We start from the raw sequence: 20,781 nt of genomic DNA, 5'->3' as shown, positions 1-20,781 counted from the left end.
TCAGATTCATTTAAATTTTAAGTTTAATTGTTATCTTTAGTTTTTTCACGAATAATATAAAACTTTAGTACACTTTAACTCTATTATTTCCTTCTAATTTATATCCTATCGTGTATTTGAATTCTCTTAATTTTTAAAGACATTTCTTTGGTTTATATAGTCAATATTTATTTAGACCTATTTACCATCTTCTTTGCTCTTCTTTTTTGTATCTCACATATTCTGTCTAGGATCATTTTCCTTTTGTATAATATACAGCATTTAAATCTCCTTCAGTCTAGGTCTGCAGATGGCTATCTCAATTTTGTTTTTGGTTTTTAAGTGTCTTCATTTCACCTTTATTCTTCAAGGCTATTTTTACAAGGTATATCATTTGAGGTTGGCAGTTATTTTCTTTCAGTGCACTATTTTGTATTACATTATTGCCCTTGTTACCTTGACAGTGGGCTTTATTTCCCTGGCTTCTTTTAATATTGTTTACCTATTGTTTCCTATAGTTTTATTTGATGTTCTAGGTTATTTTGCATATTTTGATGGGTTTGTTTATTCTGTTTAGAATTTACTGGATCTGTTGAATCAATGGATTGTTTTTTTCCATCAGTTTTGGAAAATTCCTATCCGTTATCTCTGTAGATTTTGCCTCTGTCTCATTCTCTTCATTTACCTTTTCTATGTATTTTTTCAAATTGTTTATTTAAAATATTTATTGAGTATAATCTACTAGACAGAATCTAACAAGTAAATAAGAATTGAATCTAAAAAAATTTTTAAGTGAAAGTGTTTCAATCTCTGTAGCCTTATCATAGACAAAGTAAAACTTTAATTTTACTAAAGTGGTTTGTGATAGACTTTTGCGAGTCCATTTTTTGAATGATGGTGGATTTCACTTCACAGGTCCTGCAAACAAATGAAACTGTAAGTAAGAGCTGATAGCAAGTCTCTGAGTGCAAACACATGAGCATGATAGTATTATCTCATAGGCATTTAAGCTTAGTTTTATACATATTGAATATTGAGTATTTAGTGGTAGCTAAAATGTCTCCTACTTAGCATCTTTTCTATACCCGCTTACTTTTCTGTTACACAATGTTTATTCTGCTCTCTATTGTGCCTTTTGGCAGTGTGTTTAGACTCAAACTAAAAGATGCTTTCTCTTTTTATTTTGTAACTAGGGGCCCAATGCACAAAATTTGTGCAAAGGCTTTGGTCCTGACCCCTGCGCGCTGCCACTGTGGCTGGGGGCCTTTCCGCCGCCCCCGCCCAGCACTGCTGTGGCTTTGTCCAGAAGGAAGGACATCCAGGAGGATATCCGGTCTAATTAGCAATTATGCCTTTATTATTTTAGATTTACTTGAGCTCAGCTAGATAAAGCAGTTCAAACCATCTGTTCATTCAGCAGTTAGGACCTAGTATTGTTAGGTGGAGTTGTGTTTGAAAGGTAGAATCTGCTGACAAGTGCTATACAATATATTTGTTTGCGATGTTTTCTTTTAAACTTTTAGCCTAATCTAATTTTGCTTGTTTCACATATGCAGTTCTATAGACAAGTTCCCAGGTATGCCCTAAATATGCTCATGGTACCTGATCAACTAGGAAGATTTTCACACCTGAAACACAAATAGTGATCTGCTTCTCACATCCTCTCTCAAAAGCAATGGAAAATAAGTTTTTTTTGGCTACAGTGGTATTTAGCTGCTGCAGTTACTACTTGCTGGATCATTCTTCTGTGTCATAAGGTATCTTCTCATCTTCATGTTCTAATGTGAGACTTTTTCCCCTTCATGATAAGAGTATTAAGTCCTCTACTTTATGAAAGCACTTCTCACTGCAGAACAAGGGAACAGAGCTTGTTTAGTCATTTCAAACGGGAGGTCATGTGTCCTGTATGTTGGTTTCAGGATGTGTTGCTGACATTGTCTCCTTCCTTTGAGTTCCACACTATTCCATTTTTGAGAAATTTAGCAAATGGATTCAAGACTATTGTTTTTGTTATTGTTTTAAAACATACTTTGTTAAAAGTGAGGTAAAGGACATTGGCTTGGTAGTTTTTTTATTTTTTATTTGTGTTTCTTCAAGGATAGAAACTAAGCAGGCAAGATATGTACACACATAATATTTTAATAAAAATAAAAATAAAATAAAATAAAACTTAAAAAAAAAAAAAAAGAAACTAAGCAGGCTTATATGGGACTAGAGGCCCGATGCATGAAGTTCATACAATAATGGGCCTTACTTTCCCTGGCTGCCAGCACCGCCTTTCCTCTGGCCCGGAACTGCCTTCCCGCCTTCCCATGCTGCCCAGAGGCCCGGAGCTGCTGGAGTGGTGTGGAACGCAAGCATCCACCATATTTGTTGGGTTAATTTGCATACTCATTCCTGATTGGCCAGTTGGAGCCACAAAGATACGGTCAATTTGCATCTTACTCTTTTATTATTGTAGATGTCTGTCCTTTTAAATAGTTTGAGCTCTTTATTTGTTTGAGCTCTCCCAAAGTTAATATATGGTATTTAATAAATGTTCAAAAGAATGAGCTTCTTACAATTAAATAGTTGAATCTTCAAGCCCAGTCTAAAGAAGAAACAAAAATAAACCACCAAAAATAAACTAAGCAGGCTTATATGGGTCTAGAGGCCCAATGTTCAGTAAAGTAAATTAAGCTTTTATTTAATTTGGCCATATTTTGCTATCATATTAAGTATTAGAGGCCCAGTGTGTATATTGGGGGTCTGTCTCTCAGCCCAGCCTGTCCCCTCTCATAGTCTGGGAAATCTCATGGGTGGGAGGCGACCCAGTAGTCGGGGAAGGCAATGCCCCCATCATACTTCTGCTGCTGCTACTACTGGCAGCGTAAACCTCGGCTGGCCCTGGTTACCTGAGCCTCGGGCAGCCCTGGGTGGCTGGGCAGCTGCCATCCAAAGCTTGCCTGCGCCTTGGGCCTGCCCTAGGCAGCTGAGCAACCGACATCCGAGGCTTGCCTGTGCCTTAGGCCAATCCTGAGAGGCTGAGGGGTTGAGGGGACTGGAGACTCTTAAGGCAGGCACCCTGGAAGGGCTGAGAGGACTGGACACCGCCATTTTGTGGCTGTGGGTGCTGCTATCTTTGAGGCCATGGCAGTGAATTAGCATACACCCTCCTTATTGGCTGTGGGCCTTGCCATCTTTGTGAAGGCATGACAGCAATTAGTATATTCCCTCTCTATTAGATAGGATAGACAGATTTAAGAGTTACTGACATTAGCCATTGGTCTCTAAGGTATCCTAGGCAAAACTTATATTAATTTCTCTCTCAGAAAATATGGCATATCAGCATATTCTCTTCCAGCTACTTATCAACTTAGCAAAGTGTGCTTCTAGGAATGTCATCTTTTATAAAGAAAGAAAATTATATTTGTTTTACTAAAAATGTTCAAAGTTCTTCCCCATAATAAACTAATTATCTCATGATATGGTAGGATTCTACATTTGTAAACCCAGAGGAAGTATATAAACGGACATTGTTCATATTGCTGTGTTTCTTCTTAAATGTTGTGTAGCTTCACTCTTGTGTCTTTGCATTTGTGAATCTGTCTCCCTTTTTCCTTCTTTCTTTTCCCACTTTTTCAAACATAGTAGACATGGTCATGATGAGGTATATGGAATCCCTTGTTTGCTTTTTAAAATAAATTAATTTCATTTGAGACCAGTGAAAGTATTAGTGCAACAGCAAATCATTTATAGTTGGCAGGCTATGGGAAACAGGTAAACCCCTGTCTATTCTGCTAAATTCTTTTTTTTTTTTATTTTAATATATTGATTTTTCACAGAGAGGAAGGAAGAGGGATAGAGAGCTAGAAACGTCGCTGAGAGAGAATCATCGACCAGCTACCTCCTGCACACCCCCTACTGGGGATGTGCCCACAACCAATGTACATGCCCTTGACCGGAATCGAACCTTTTAGTCAGCAGACCGATGCTCTATCCACTGAGCTAAACCGGTTTTGGTTCTGCTAAATTCTTAACTATGAAATGTTTTCTGCATTATCGTCACTTCTGTCCTCTCAGCTTTCATCATTCTCTATGAATCACATACCATTCTTCTCATTATATGGTCCCTTGCCTATATCCTCTTTGGGATTTCAAAAGGTTAATGATCGCAGTCTACTTCTAACCAAAAAGGTTCAGGATTAAGTTTTCTTCTTTCTCTGAAGTGTTCTAGGAGCAATACATTCTTCAAATCCCTGTTCAGCCAACATGGAGATTGTTTGTTATGAATCTTATCTTTATTTGAGTGATAGAGTGATAGCTGTGTCTGGGGCTTTATTCTATTGTATTTTGGTGTATAAAGGTTTTATAAGATTAGAATGTCTGGGGTTTTATGTTTGTTGGCTTTGAACTGAACATTATCCTCAGTCATGTTCCATGAACTTTCTGTAAAATTGATCTTTATTGACTCTGCCACCCCAGAAAATAAAGAAAATAGGTAAAGCCAATACGAATAATTGGAAAAAACTCCTGTGGAGCAGGGCTAGCACATGGCAGAATGAGTCAGCTGTTGCAACAGAGCATTACTGGTTGTGAATCTTTAGTGAATTTTCTTTTAATCTTCTTATTTTTTGTCATAGAAAATATACATGCAATTTCATAAGTAAAACTTACTTTCTAAATTAAAAATTATACTCTCACATAATATAGCTGTGAGATAATAGAAAAAATATATATTAGTCTTTGTCCAGGTTCTTGGAACTGATATTCTAAAACCATATCATTTCCTAAGTGATTAGATGCTAGTCCTAATATTTTTGTCCTAATATTTTTTTTTATTTTTTTCTTTATTCATTTCAGAGAGAGGAAAGAGAGAGAGAAATATCGATGAGAGAATCATTGATGGCTGCCTCCTGCATGCCCCCAATTGGGAATTAAGCACGCTACCCAGGCATGTGCCCTGACAGAGAATCAAACCATGACCTCCTGGTATATGGGTTGACACTCAACCACTGAGCCACAACAGCCTGGCAAAGTGCTTCTTTTTTAAAGATTTGTAGGTTACCATTAATATAAGCTAGAATTTTTACATTTTGTACCTCCTTCCTTTCAGGTGGAACATCAATAGATTGGAAAAAGACAATGATAGCAATGTTTTAATATTTTTGTCTTTCACTCCAGTTCCTAACACGGAATTCCTAAGTCCTCTTGAATTTCCTGGGTAATAGCAATGTCCTTTTGTATTGAAATGACTCTTGTTGGGCTTCTGGCTGGGGGCTGCTCACCAGAAAACCCAAGCAGTGATTCTAAGCGTAGAATTTTCAGCCTTGCCCCTCATTTTTCAGATAGGGAAGAGGGGCTGGAAATGGAGCTAATAATCGGTTAACATGATGAAGCTCCCATAAACATCCCAATAGCTTAGGGTTTGGAGAGCTTCCAGGTGGATGACACTTGGAGGTGCGGGAGGATGGTGTACTCAGAGCTTGGAAGCTCTGTGCTCCTTCCCACAAACCTTGCCCTGTGCACCTCATCCAGCTGGATGTTTATTTTACCCATTTGGTATCCTGACAGTAAACTGGTAAACAGTAAATGCTTCCAAATTAATTAGTGTCATGTTCACACTTCTGTGTAAGTTTTATTTATTGAAACTGAGATTTTCCTATTTTAAAATCACTACTCTCTGTTGATAGAAGAGAATACATTTGAATTTAACAAGTATGTAGGTATTGTGTATCTGTAAAACATGTTGACTATTAATTAGCCAGAAACTGTAATCTCCAGGTGGGCAGAGACCATGTCTTTTATTTACCATTGCAGCTTTTGATGCCTCACACAATATATACAACATGGGCAATAATAAGTTTACACTTGTAATACAAATAAATAATACAATAATTAAGAAATAATAATACAAAAATAAACTCTGCAATTCACATACTACTCTTAGCCTACTTTTGCCCATCTCTGTATTTGTCTACTGAAAGAATTAGAGTCTAGTCTTTCAGAATATTTTTCTTATCAACAATTTTCATCCCTTTAAGCCACAAATGATTGTCTTTAATAAAATAATTAATAAATATGCTCATCATTCTTTCCTATGTGTAGACCTCAGCATCTGTTCAGAAAAGTGAGACCTATATACTAATATATTGGCTTAAAAATGGGCCACATACCCAGGCTGGTGTGGCTCAGTTAGCTGGGCATTGTCCTGTGCATTGTGAGGTTGCTGGTTTGATTCCTGGTCAGGATATACGCCCCCTTTGGAGCTCATTCCCTAGTAAGGATGGGGTGTGCAGGAGGCAGCCAATTGATGTTCCATTCTTACATCAGTGTTTCTCTCTTCCCCCTTCCTCTCTCTCTAAAAATCAATAAATTATTCTTTTAAAAATTATTTAAAAAATTGGGCCACACTGGATTTTTATTCCCAACATTTCATTATGAAAATTTTCATACAGAATATATTTACCACCTAGATTCTACTCTTAACATTTTAACATATATGCTTTATCAAATATCTGTCTTATCAGTATTTCTCTTCCTTTATTCATATACTTGGGGAAGTTGCAGGCATTAGTATACTTACCCCCGAAACTTCAGACTTCATCTTCAACATTTATAAATAGAATGTGGTTGGAGTAAGACTATTTGAAATTATATGTGGTAATTTGGAACAGATGATTGTTGGAAAATTAAAGTCTATCATCTTGCTTTCTTCTCTTTTTTAAAAAATTTTATCTTTTTTGTTGAAAATATTACAGATGTCCTTTTTTCCCCACCGACCTCTTCCCCTTGGGAGGTCAGATAAGAAAAGTGTAAACCAGCTTAGACCTGTATAATTCTTTATATTTCAAAAAAATTCATGTGCACTATCTAATTTAATATAGCATTATTATTATTAACAAGAGGCCCAGTGCACGAAATTCATGCATGGGGCTCCGCCCTCCCAGCCACGGCAGCTTGCCTCGGCTTTGTCCAGAATGTCGTCTGGAAGGTCGTTCAGCCACCTGGTCTAATTAGCATATTACACTTTTATTATAGAAGCTAGCTAACAGTTATTGAATGCTTACTTCATGCAAGGTATTGTGTTATGTTTACCTTTAGCATACAAAAGTAGTATGCTAAATTCTCTTCATCCCACTGATATTTTTCAAATGGATTGATTTATTTACTTAATAATATATTTATACCCTGTGGCATGCCTTTTAAATTCACAGTTATCTATATTTAGACTTACCGTATTTTTCGGACCATAAGATGCACTTTTTTCCCCTAGAAGTGGGGGGGAAAAGTCCCTGCATCTTATGGTCCAAATATAGCCTACACATATACTTTAAAAAAAAAGTTTTTTTTACTTGCCCGGCTCTGTGTGGTCTCTGTGTGCTTGCCCGGCTCTAAAATGGTTCTAAATGCTGCTGTTTACTTTACAGGGTTGATTACATGTGTTTATGACTGTGATGTTGGGTTTTAATGCACATAAAATATTTTAGGACACTATTTGTTTCAGAATCTTTTTTTCTTCATTTCCCTTCTCTAAAAACTGGTGCGTCTTATGGTCTGGAGCGTCTTATGGTCCGAAAAATACGGTAATTCGTTTGGTGTTTAAATGCTGAGAACAACAGCATTTTCTTGAGAGTATTGTCTCTTTATAGGTTGCTATCTATATATATAAAGATATATTTATATAGCTCTGGGGGGTCATAACATCCACAATGACCGGAAGCTTGACCAACTGCCAGGCTGCATGCACAGCAGGCAAGCGGGCTGAACAGCTGACCTCTGAGAGAGGGGGGGGTATGCTGGGCTAATCAGCAGCAGCTGCTGGAAAGGGCCAGAGAGAAGCAGGGTGATCAGACCTTGCTTCTCTCTCCTGGCCTCACCAGCAGCCAAGCCTCTCTCTCTCTCTCCCAGAGGTCAGCAGTTCAGCTCACTCACCAGCAGCCTGGGGCGGCTGCTGATCAGTCCTGCCTCTATGATCAGACCCAGAGATAGGCCCGGAGATGCTGACTGGCATAAAAATTGACCGATCAGAACCAAATCTAGGTGAATTGCAAGGAGCCAGTGGCTGCCTAGGAGGAGGGGCTTTGGACGCTAACTGGCATAGAAACCGACCATTCAGAACCAAATCTGGGTGAAGTGCAAAGAGCCATTGGTTGCCTAGGAGGTGGAGCTTTTGATGCTGACTGGCATAGAAACTGGCAAATCAGAACCTAATCTGGATGAATTGCAAAGGTCGAACCTAAGGTGGGGGCTGAGGAGGGGTTTTAAGGGAAGAGTGATGGAAAATGTTCATGTGTTCTTTGATTATCTCTTGTAAATTAGCATGACTTTAATGGCAAAATTGATATGAGGACCTGTAGCACTTACTGATTTCTCGTTGGATTATAATTATAATTCTATTAATGGTCATTAAAATAATAATGGTCACTATTTTTTGTATTTACTGTATGCCAGTATATTTATATTTGTATCATTATATATTTAATTTATTAAACATTGTGGCACAGAGGGATTAAGGGGCTTGCTGTCCCTTAGGTCACATGGCTGGTAAATGGAAGAACCAGGATATGAAGGTTCAGCTTCACAGTCCCTGCACTGGACCACTTACCCTAGTGTTTTGGGTAGTATGTATGGTCCTCAGACCACCTGCATCATAATTTTCTGGGGTGCTTGCTAGAAATGCCAACTACTGGGCCTCTCACCCTAGACCTACTGAGTCTCTCTATGGACGAAGTATGTTTTTTAGTCATTCAGTTGAGTTTTACGTGCATCAAAGTTTGAGTGCACATAAATTCTCTAAGCATTGTCATGTTTTAATCTCCATTAGCCTAGAAACATAGTCAGAATCAGTGAATTATTCTTCTCCTTGGAGTGCATCTTGTGGTTAATCTTTGTGCTTTTTCCTTTACTTCAAGATCATCATGGATTTTAAGCACCCAGATGGTGTCACAGTGCCAGTCATGTTGCCTCTTCGGAGTTTGCTGGTGATGACAGGAGAATCTAGATACCTTTGGACCCATGGGTACGTATTGAAATGACCTTGACCACAGATACCCTTTGCTTTGTGAGAGTCCTCATTCTTTCCTATGAGCCACCAGAACCATGCCCCAGGCCTGCACATTGAGTCCCCTGGGTTTAAAACCCCAGGGACATCTATCTCTTTTTATACTATTAACCTTTATACTATTAACCTTAAAATTTAAAGAAAATTGCAAGCCTAGTTCTGTGAACTCTCTTCACCTTTCACCTAGATTTATCAAATGTGAACGTTTTGCCATGTGTTTGTCTCTCACATGTTATCATTATTACTAGAGGCCCGGTGCACTAAATTCCTGCACAGGGTGGGGGTTGTCCCTCAGCCCAACCTGCACCCTCTCCAATCTGGGACCCCTCGAGGGATGTTTAACATCCCTCTCACAATCCAGGACTATTGGGTCCCAACTGCTCACCTGTCTGCCTTCCTGATTGCCCCTAACCACTTCTGCCTGCCAGCCTGATCACCCCCTAATCACTCCCTTGCCAGCCTGATTGATGTCTAACTGCTCCCCTGCCAGCCTGTTTGCCCCAACTTTCCTCCTCTGCCAGCCTGGTCTCCCCTAACTATTCTCCCTTGCAGGGTTGATGGCCTCCAACTGCCCTCCCTTGCAGGCCTGGTCCCTCTCAACTGCCCCCCTTGCAGGCTAGTGCCTCCCAACTGCCCTCCCCTGCTGGCCATCTTGTGATGTCCCTCTTGTGTTCACCTGGGGGCAGGATCTTTAACCACATTAAATAAATTATTTCTACTGTTGTTTTTAGAATAACACCAAGAAAATTTGATACTGTTCAAGCATCCAAGGGTCACAAAAGTGGAATTATCACTGGTGATGTTGGAGACCTAACTTTAAGCAAGAGGGGAATACGGACATCATTTACATTCAGGAAAGTGAGGCAAACACCTTGTGACTGTAGTAAGTATATAATTTTGATTTTATTGTAAAATGGAATAAATCTAGTATGAAAATTTCTTAAAGTCCAAACAGAGCCAAGGAAAGCTTTGCTATAACCTTATTAAAGTTATTTCCAACATTTTACCTACTATTTATATATACTTTTAAGTATAAAATACATTTATATATATTTTTCTTGACCACCCTCATTAAAATGAGTTTATATTCTTTGAACATAGGGACTCCACCTAATTCATGTTTATTTTGTACAAATAGTACTTGAGCATAGTTGGATGCCAAAAATATTTTTTAATTGAAGTCACAGTTAAGCATGCTACAATTATGGCACATTAAAATACCATAAAATTAGGTTTTATTGGAAACAGCTTGTGAAGCTTTTAAATTACTCCTCATCGATCCAAAGGGGAAATTGGATATGAGAAATTGGAGATAACTCTAGGAGGACAAACAGTGGTTTGTGCCAATTTGGAAATCTATTAAAGAATAAAAGAAATACTCAAAAATCCTGGCCAGTGTGGCTCACTGGTTTAGCATCGACCTAGGAACCAGGAGGTCACAGTCCAGTTCCTGTCAGGGCACATGCCCAGGTTGCAGGTTCCATCCCCAGTGGGGAGTGTGCAGGAGGCAGCCAATCAGTGATTCTCATCATTGATGTTTCTCTCTCTCTCTCTCTCTCTCCTTTCCTCTCTGAAATCAATGAAAACATTTTTTTTTAAAGTACTCACAAACTTTGTCAATATGATGCTATTTTGAGTTGTCTTTACAAGTATGCCATCACCTATATTTCTTAGAGTCAATAGCGAAAAACCTTTTTCATTTTATAAATTATTTTTTAATGACAATGATGTATAAGATCTTATTTATATCCTGTAAGGTTTTAATTATGGGATTTATCTAGGAATTGCTTTTGGGTCTAGTCATAATCTTAAAAACATTTAAAATGAAAAACCTTTATTATAGCTACAAGTTTCCTATTAGAAAACTTGAAATGTCTACTATGGCACTTGTTCTAAAGGAACTTGAAGTCTAGTTAGATAGACAAGCTAGTTTTCTTATGCAAATGTTTCTTTGTTATGGGCATTAATTCAATGTAAGGGATCCTATAAAAAGTTCTGATTATAGTTAGTTCACAGATTTTTTTTTTTAAGTTCATGGCCATCTTTTGGATACTTTTGGTACAGATTTATAGATTTTTAAAGGTAAGGGTCCCTATTCCCTTTCGACAACTTAGATCTTCATAATTTCCAAAAGATAAAATTTTACTAATACCAATTTTGAATAATTATAATGTATATTGTAGAATGATTGCAATTCTGATGTAACCAACATAATGTAACTTATCTGTTTCCACATATATGTTTTGGAGTCCTCAAGCTTTCCGGGGCCACCCTTTTCTTAAATGTCCAATTAAAATGTTTAGAGCTTCACTTTACACATTGTAAGGACTACATGCTCCTTACCAATTCTACCCCCATTCTAGGCTTTCTCAAAGTTTGGCATATGCTAGTTATATCAAAGGAAAAATATCTGAATCCATCAGTGCTATAACCCAATACTATTTCTAATTATTGTCTCAGTCTTGTTTGTGATTTCCCTGGGAGCACTACTCCTTTCACTCTCAAGAATACTACCCTTTAAAAGATATGTGTCACAAACTTTGGCTGAAGACAAAGGAGAATTATAGCATAGTATAGAATGGGCAAGGATTTGAAATGAGTACTAGACTATTGGAGAGGACAGGGGACAACTTAAAAATTAATTTGAGACATTGTATCCTAAACTTCCTCTGTCACGTCCTCTACTTGGTTTTTCTCCTTCTATTGAAGAAGGCAATTCCATTGGAGAAGTGTAGTCATTTAGAATACGGACTCTAGTCTCTACTGCCTGGGTTCAAATCCTGGCTCTATGACCTACTATCTTTGTCACTTTGGGATTATTATTTAACACTGTAGCCTGTTGCAGGAAGATTCCTGCAATAGGGCTTCCTGCTGCGGTCGCTGCCCTGCTTGTTTCCCTCCCTTCTCCCCCAGCCCGCCTGCTTTCCTCCCTTCTTGCTGCTCCGCCTGCTTCTGTCCCTTCTCCCTACCCTGCTTGTTTCCCTTCCTTCTCTGCCGCCTTACTTGCTTGCTTCTCCGCAGCTTCGTTCAGCACTTGGCTTCTTTCTATGCTGTCTTCAGTCTTTGTTCTGGCCTGGATATGCAATTTTTAAAAAAATATATTTTATTGATTTTGTACAGAGAGGAAGGGAGAGAGATAGAGAGTTAGAAACGTCGATGAGAGAGAGTCATCGATCAGCTGCCTCTTGCACACCCCCTACTGGGGATCTGCCCGCAACCAAGGTACATGCCCTTGACTGGAATCAAATCTGGGACCCTTCAGTCCCCAAGCCTACGCTCTATCCATTGAGCCAAACCAGTCCCGGCTGGATATGCAAATTAATTGCCGTCTTGGTTGGGTTAATTTACATACTTGCCCTGATTGGCTTGTGGGCATAGCAAAGGTGCGGTCAATTTGCATGTTTCTCTTTTATTAGGTAGGATTCTGTCCTTCAGCTTCTCATCTATAAAATGGGTGTAATAGTACCTATTTTATAGTGTGAGAATTGAGACGAGACATATATAAACTGCTTCAGATAGTGTTTATTAAATACTTGTGATTATTACCTAATGACATTTTGCTTCTAGGTTTCATTCTTCTAAAAGTTTTAGTGCCCCCAGAACTCCTATCACTTTCACCCTAAAACTTGTTAATGTAGCTAAATATCTTCTGCGTAGGCCTGGCCCATCAAGATGCTTTCCTGAGTGAGGATCTTTAATCCAAAGGTGAAGTAGGCATCTTCATTTTAAGACGTACAGAATTGCAGTCATGTCTTGTTGTAGATGGGTTTTCTTCCTTCTGTTTTCTAACTCATAAATCAGAGGCTTCTTATCCCTAGTCTCCAAATTTGAACTGATTTGCTTTTTCCTTTTAAGAAAGCATAAGACCTTGTGAATTATTTGGATAAAAAGAAAAGATTTATATTACCTTGTTTCTTCATTAGGTTATCCTTTGGTCTGTGACAGCCAAATGAAGGAACCTCCTCCATCATTTCCAGAGAGTGATAAAGAAGCCTCACAGTTGGAGCAAAAATATGTCCATCAAGTGTATGAAGAGATCGCTGGGCACTTCAGCAGCACGAGACATACTCCTTGGCCACACATTGTGGAGTTTTTGAAAGCCTTGCCAAGTGGTTCCTTAGTGGCCGATGTTGGATGTGGAAATGGAAAGTATCTTGGCATAAATAAGGAGTTATATATGGCAAGTAATTGTTGCTTCTGGCTTTCTTTCCGCTTTATTTGTAAGAATATTATTATCTTCTTCCCATGATACAATGATTTTTTTTTTAGGATGCAGAAAAATTATAACCAGTCCTCATAGAGAAGAGTATACATGAGTATTTGCCATAATGCTCTGGTGCAGGGAGAACTTCCTACTTCCTAGCACAGCAAAAAAAAAAGGGGGGGGGGGGGCGGGGAGAAAGTGGTCCATAGAAAAGGAAGTTACAGCTACTGAAAACAGAAAACTCTGGCATCAGGCAAGATGTGGGAGCATATCTTGGGTCTAGCCCTGCAACCTTAGTCATGTATCCCCTCCTATCTGCATGTATTCCTTCCTGTCTATTGTTCCTGGAGCCTGCTTGTCTGTTTGTAATTCTCATTTTTATTTTACCAGAAATTGAGTTACTTATGACAAAAGGGAAGCTTGTTTTTTTTTTAATAAACCTTTATTGTTCATATTACAAAAGTTCCTCATTTTTCCCCCCTCCTCCAGGTTCCTACCCCACCCTGTGCCCTTTCTCCACCTCCCATTGTCCTCATCCATAGGTGCACAGTTTATGTTTAGTCTCTTCCCACATCCCCCTCTCCCCTTTTCCCCAAGAATCATCAGTTCACTCCCCTTCCATACCTCTGATTCTATTATATTCAACAGTTAATATTGTTCATCAGGTTTTTTAATTCCCTTGGTTTTAGATTCACTTGTTGATAGTTATGTATTTGTTGTTCATAATTTTTATCTTTATTTTCTTTCTCTTCCGAAAGAACCCCCTTCAGTAATTAATATAATTCTGGTTTGGTGGTGATGAACTCCTTTAGCTCTTTTTTTTATTAGTGAAGCTCTTTATCTGTCCTTCGATTCTGAGTGATAGCTTTGCTGGGTAGAGTATTTTTGGCTGTAGTTTCTTGCTATTCATCCCCTTGAATATTTCTTGCCATTCCCGTCTGGCCTGCATGGTTTCTGTTGAGAAATCAGCTGACAATCATATGGGTGCTCCTTTATAGGTAACTACCTGTTTCTCTTTTGCTGCTTTTAATATTCTCTCTTTTTCTTTTGCTCTTGGAATTTTAATTATGATGTGTCTTGGTGTGGTCCTCTTTGGATTCCTTTTGTTTGGGATTCTGTGTGCTTCCTGGACTTGTAGGTCTAATTCTTTCACCAGATGGAGGAAGTTTTCTGTCACTATTTCTTTCAGTATGTTTTCGGTATCTTGCTCTCTCTCTTCTTCTGGGACCCCCATAATTCTGATGTTGGTTCGCTTGAAGTTGTCCCAGAGGTTTCTTACATTATCTTCAACTTTCTGGATTCTCTTGTCTTCTTGCTTCTGCGGAGGAGTATCTTCTGGCTCTTTATGTTCCAAATCTTTGACTTGATTCTTGCGATCTTCCATTCTGTTTTTAGGATTCTGTATAATATTTTTTATTTCAGACAATGTATTCTTTATTTCTTGTTGATCCCTTATTATTTCTTGTTGATCCCTTATTATTTCTAGTTGATCCCTTTTCACATCCTCATAGGTTTTATTGACCGTTTCTAGGAAATTCTTGAAAAACCTTATAAGCGTGGTTTTGAACCCTATATCCAGTCGCTTTTTGTCCTCCATTTCTTTCATTTGTGATCTGTTTCCTTGTCTCAGCATTTTCGCAGCTTCCCTGAGTTGGTAGCCTTAAAAGTCTCTGTGTTCAGCTTGGATGGGGCGGAGTTTCAGGGTGGAGCCTACAGCCTTAGCTTCCGTCAGCCATGCCCTATGAAGCTCCTGAGTCTCAGTGTTCCTCAGTGTCCTTCGGTACTCGCTACAAGCACCTCTGAGAGAAAGGTGCCCTCGAGTTTTGCCTGCTACCAGACAGTCTAGTCTTTCCTTCAATGAGCCCACAACTGGGGTTCAGTTCAGTTGGCAGTGGAGTTGGAAGTGGAGTTCAGAGCAGTCTGGAGCCCCTGACTCCCTCCTGCCAGGACAATCCAGCAACACAGTCAACCGCCCGTTCTCTGCGTGCAGTGAGCATGCCTCCAGGACTTCCTTTCACCGCTCCCCTGGGTTTCCGCTTTACAGCTCAGGCTCCCTCTGTATGAGCCTGGGTCTTACCCAGAACCCTATAGGGTTCAGTGCAGTCGGAACTGGGGCTCATCACAGTCTGGAGCTTTTTTTCTCCTTCCCACTAGGGCAATCTAGCAGCAGAGTCAACGGTCCATCCTCTGTGCGTAATGCACATGCCTTTGGGGGCTCTGCCTTTCGCTGCTCCCCTAAGATTCCGCCTCACAGCCCAGGCTCCCTCTGTATGAGCCTGGGTCCCCAGGGTCTCACCCAGAACTGGAGTTCAGTGCTGTCGGAACTGGGGCTCAGCACAGTCCGGAGCTTTTATCTCCTTCCCGCTAGGGAATGCCAGCCAGGCACTCAGCGGACCCCTCCTCTCCAGCTCCGTCCTCTCAGCACGCTGTGTGTAAAAGCCATACCTTAGGCTTTTACAGCTCCTCTGATTTTCCTTCTGGTTTTCTCTTTCCTTCTCGTTGTAGAATTTCCAGTCAGTCGACTTTCCTGTAGTTCTGGGTAATCTCCATTTTATATTTTAGTTGTATTTTATTGAAATTGTTGTGTGAGGCTGCAGTTAGGTGTTACCTATGCCACCATCTTGGATTCTCCTCACTCTGTTTGTTTGTTTTTTAATCCTCACCTGAGGATATTTTTCCCATTGATTTTTTAGAGAGTGGAAGGGAGGGAAGAGGGGGTGGAGAAGGGTGAGAGAGAGTGAGTGAGAGAAAGAAATCAATTGGTTACCTCCTGCAAGAGAGACACATTGATGGGTTGCCTCCCACATGTGCCCCAATTGGGGATCGAACCTGCAACTGAGGTATGTGACTTTGCCCAGGGATTGAACCCGCCTGAGGGAGGACACTGACCACAAAACCAAATCAACCAGGGTGGGAAACCTGCTTTTTTAAGCTGCTGAGCCTTCAACTTGGATGTAGCCATAATACCTGAGTATTTTGAACAGCCATCTTCAAATGTGAAAATATGTGCATTCGATATTCAGTGGATGTGACCCGAGACAGTCATTCTGGTATTCAAATGTAGGATAATCATAGAATCGAAAAAAAATTACAAACTTACTTTATATATAATTTCTTTAACAATGCATTTTTAAAATACCAGATAGGGCTTTCATGGCAATAGTTTTATGAACTGCTTTCCATTTCTGTAAGAAGTATATGTGGTGAATTTGTTTTTATCTGATCTCAGCCATGCCTGAGCTTACTCTTCTCTCTAATTCAAAATTTTTATATTCTGACTAAGAACCATTTCTTTTTTAGACTTCTTCAGTTACTCTTCATTTCTATCTAACTAACTTTTGGCTTTATTTTCAGAGATAAATTTTATAAGCAAAGATTTTATACTTTCAAGGCACTTACTCCCTTTATAGTAGCACCCATTTGATTGGTCGGTTTCTATCGTGTTTCCCCAAAACTAAGACATCCTCTGAAAATAAGACCTACTTTCAGGTTTCCTTCTGAGTGAAATATAAGGAATCCCCCCAAAAATAAGGCCCTCCCTAGGTTAAACATGAGAGATTTGGTCCACTGATTTTGAAAGAAATGGAGTCACAAGAAATTCACCAGGAAATTCAGGAATTGGATTGTTATGATGATGTTCCAGAATATGATGACATGATTGTCATGGAATAAATGAGTAAATTCTTGATACTGTAGGATTCACAGTTTGTCTGGTTTGTGTTGACAACTACCGTACTACTGTACTGTATACAGGTAATAAATTTCCTTTATTTTCATTTAACAATAAATGTGTACTGTATTCTTCTTCATGGAAAAATAAGACATCCCCTGAAAATAAGACCTAGCACATCTTTGGGAGCAAAAATTAATATAAGACACTGTCTTATTTTCGGGGAAACAGGGTATGCCAGTCAGTGTCTCCAGGCCTATCTCCGAGCCTGATCAGAGAGGTGGGGCTCATCAGCAGCCCCCGTGGAGGCCCAGAGAGAAAAAGAGGTGTGGCTGCTGGTGAATTCCAGAAAGAAAGAGAGAGGCAATGGCTGATCTGCAGCCCCCTCAACAGTCAGTGCTGGGTCAGACTGCAGGGCTGACATCTGGTGTTCGGTCAAGCCTTTGGTTATTTTGGATGTTACGGACCCTGGGTTTTTATATATTGATTAGGTGTTTAGCAGAACAAAATCAATAATTTAAAAAAATGAAATAAATTACTTTTTTTATTATTTGGGGATTTTATTTTCTGATTGCACAAGTAAGTATAAAGCAGGGGGGGAAAAACAACAGCTAATTTTTTATTCTGGACCATCAGAGTATAGTTTATTAATAATGACAGATACTTTAGATCCTCTTATTTGTAGCTCCCTCAAAAGACTATGTTTATGGGATAGTTTTCATTTTTAAGTGTGTGATATTACAAAGCGATCTAGATCCTGAATGGTGATCACTTAGGTATCCATTAGGGCCTCACATACCCACTGCTGTCATTTTTATTCTAGTCATTTGTTTACATTCACTAATTGAGTTCTGTTTGATACTTGTTAAGGTAATAAATGCTGTCCAGTGAATTATATATTCTTACTTTGTACTGGCCGTAAAAATTGATAATATCATGGTCTTAGACCATTTCACCATATGAAATCTGTCTCATAACTTTATGGTAAGCAGTAAATCCATTGCTCTTAATTTCTCATGCCATTTAAGTAAGGTGTTGTGACTTTCTCTATTATAGATCGGCTGTGATCGCAGCCAAAACCTTGTGGACATTTGTCGAGAGAAGCAGTATCAGGCCTTTGTCTGTGATGCATTGTCAGTGCCAGTCCGCAGTGGGTCCTGTGATGCCTGCATCTCCATTGCTGTTATTCACCATTTTGCGACAGCAGTAAGTACTGTCTTTCTCTCTCCCAGAACTTGTAACTAAAGTGGCAGGAAATGTTCATGGATTTTACTAGTTGGAACTCGTATTAGCTTTTCTTTTCTTTCATTCTCTTGTCATATTTTACACCACTTGTTAAGAGAGCATATGGAAGGGAGTTGAGTTACATGGAAGTTGTACTTAGTTAAACAGAAGCCTAATGGACTGTATGTTGATGTTGTTATTGCTGCATGTTTTTACCTTTTTCCTACTTTGAGACTTACTCATCTTTAATTTTTTTTCACTATCTGATTATTTTTAATGTCCAAGTTTGTATATGAGAGCCAGTACTTTCTCCTACACTCAAGTTTGTAAATCCTCAGTTGGCTTGGGAGGCCAGTAGGGATGCCTCTTCTTGTCTAGTTTTCAAATCCTCAGTGGTCATCTGATTAAATGGAATTATGTTCTTCGTCTTCTCCAGCTCTTTCCCATATTGCTTAATCCTTGCCTTTAAGAGAGACCAAAACTCAATACAACTTTTCACATCTCTTTCTTCATCACCCATCAGGGTACTATATGCTCTGGCATAGGAACCTTCAGGGCTTTAAGCTTTTCAAAGTCACCTACCAAAACCAGCCTTCGCTACCTTGGCCTTGTAGCAAGTGCTAGCAGGTAGATTCTCAGGTAAAGTGGCCAACCTGGAGGTGAGGGTCTCATTTCAGGAGTTCAAGGAGTTAGCAGTGGCCTTCGTTTTTGGGATATGTACTTCCCCAAAAGCTACCCAGTCATTGTCCTTTAGAGCAAGTTTTTGCCCAGCCATCCTAAGATCCTTCAGACCCCAGCGGCCTCAGTCCACAGCAGCCTGCTCATCTTTAAAGTTTAGCTGTAAGATTTTAAGAGAACTCTGTGCCTCTTGAGTAGACTCTCTCCTTAGCCTTTGAGCCTCCTCTCTATTTCTGTTTCCATTTTTCTTTCTCAACTCTCACTCATCCCTGACATCAGAATCTCACTTCCTTCCCATTCTATTTGTTTCCCTATTTTTTTCAAAAATAAGGTACTTGCCCTAGCTGGTTTGGCTCAGTGGATAGAGCATCGGCCTGCAGACTGAAGGGTCCCAAGTTCAATTTTGGTCAAGGGCACACATATTGCAGGCTTGATCCCCAGTAGAGGGCATGCAGGAGGCAGCCAATCAATGATTGTCATCACTGATGTTTCTCTCTCTCTCCTTCTCCGTCTCTGAAACCAACATATATATATATATATATATATATATATATATATATATATACGTAATTGGTAGAAATGTGACTCTTATGCCTTTAATTAGTCACATTTTAATTTTTTAATATATTATTTATTTTTTTTACAGAGAGGAAGGGAGAGAGAGAGTCAGAAACATCAATGAGAGAGAAACATCAATCAGCTGCCTCCTGCACACCCCCCACTGGGGATGTACCCGCAACCAAGGTACATGTCCTTGACTGGAATTGAACCCAGGACCCTTGAGTCCATAGTTCGACACCATCCACTGAGCCAAACCGGTTAGAGCAAATTTTATATTTTTTATAGAAAAAATTCCCCTTTCTTGAGTGTCAGTGATTTCTCCCCTAATCTATAGATCACCCTGTGCTGGAGTCTCCAGCAATTTTAGTTAGTATACTTTATAATCTTAGTTGAATTCAAAACAAAACAAAATGGAAAACACTCTGTGCCTCTATTTTATTAACAGAAATAAAAATTTCCTTTTCCTTCAACACTATTTTTTAACCACTCAATAACAGAACAAAATTCCCCTTACCTTTCTTCCCCCTTTTTTGTTTTATAGAAGATATTTTGTTAGGTTTTCTGGGCCATTTATCTTAACTGAGAGCAGTCCTACAGTCAGTTATATTTTCGTTTTCTCTCAGTCTCCTTCTGGTTGATAAATAGCAACATTTTTTTTTTTTATTAGGAGCGCAGAATGGCAGCTCTTCAAGAAATTGCCCGACTCTTGAGATCTGGTGGGAAGGCACTCATTTATGTGTGGGCGATGGAACAAGAGTATCAGAAGAAGAAGTCCAAGTATCTCAGAGAAAACAAATCTAATCAAGGAAGGCAAGAGATCAGCAGTGACCCATCAGCACAGGAGCTGTTTGTGGAGCCAGTGCCTGACACAGGCCACCAAGATTCAGCATGTTCCATTCCCTCCATTAATGACTTTCAGAAAGGAAGATATCATTCGAGAGAAGTTGCTAATTCCATGCTGCCTATTCACACTAACAGGACTTCTTTCCATTCTCAAGACTTACTGGTTCCCTGGCACCTTAAGGGAAATGCAAGTAAGGAAAAACCTACGGAGCCATTTGGTCCGGCAGGAACCCATGACACAGGCCCTGTGCTTCATCGTTACTACCATGTGTTCTGTGAGGGAGAATTGGAAGCTGCCTGCCAGACTTTGAATAATGTCAGCATTCTGCAAAGCTACTATGACCAGGGGAACTGGTGTGTGATTCTTCAAAAGGCCTGATTATCGGAATGAACATATCATAGTCAGGAAAGAAACACTCAGCTTTTTTCTTACAAAGCAGTCTAAATTAGCAGTCTTTTTTTTTTCCTGTTGCTGTTGTTAACCCTCACCTGAGGATATTTTTCCTTTGATTTTTAGGGAGATTGAAAGAGAGAGGAAAAGAGAGAGAAACATTGATGTGAGAGAAACATATCAGTTGG

General features: G+C 39.4%; 1 protein-coding gene and 1 pseudogene across 6 annotated transcripts in view; one reads left to right on the top strand and one right to left on the bottom strand.

The window, feature by feature from the left end:
- The window catches only part of ALKBH8 (alkB homolog 8, tRNA methyltransferase), a 48,589-nt gene extending 27,808 nt beyond the window's left edge, over nt 1-20,781 (top strand). For all 6 annotated transcript variants that reach the window (XM_036427597.2, XM_045577652.1, XM_036427593.2 and 3 more), the window contains exons 8-12: nt 8,874-8,980; nt 9,754-9,905; nt 12,946-13,202; nt 17,953-18,102; nt 20,027-20,781. In XM_036427597.2, the coding sequence (XP_036283490.1) occupies nt 8,874-8,980; nt 9,754-9,905; nt 12,946-13,202; nt 17,953-18,102; nt 20,027-20,581 (1,221 nt within the window). In that variant the 3' untranslated portion in view covers nt 20,582-20,781. The remainder of the gene's footprint in view (nt 1-8,873; nt 8,981-9,753; nt 9,906-12,945; nt 13,203-17,952; nt 18,103-20,026) is intronic.
- On the bottom strand, nt 18,439-18,895 carry LOC118713024 (annotated as a pseudogene).

This window comes from Pipistrellus kuhlii, unplaced genomic scaffold (genome assembly GCF_014108245.1).
Source record: "Pipistrellus kuhlii isolate mPipKuh1 unplaced genomic scaffold, mPipKuh1.p scaffold_m20_p_9, whole genome shotgun sequence".
NCBI classification, from domain to species: domain Eukaryota; kingdom Metazoa; phylum Chordata; class Mammalia; order Chiroptera; family Vespertilionidae; genus Pipistrellus; species Pipistrellus kuhlii.
This window is presented reverse-complemented; position numbering and strand designations above follow the sequence as displayed.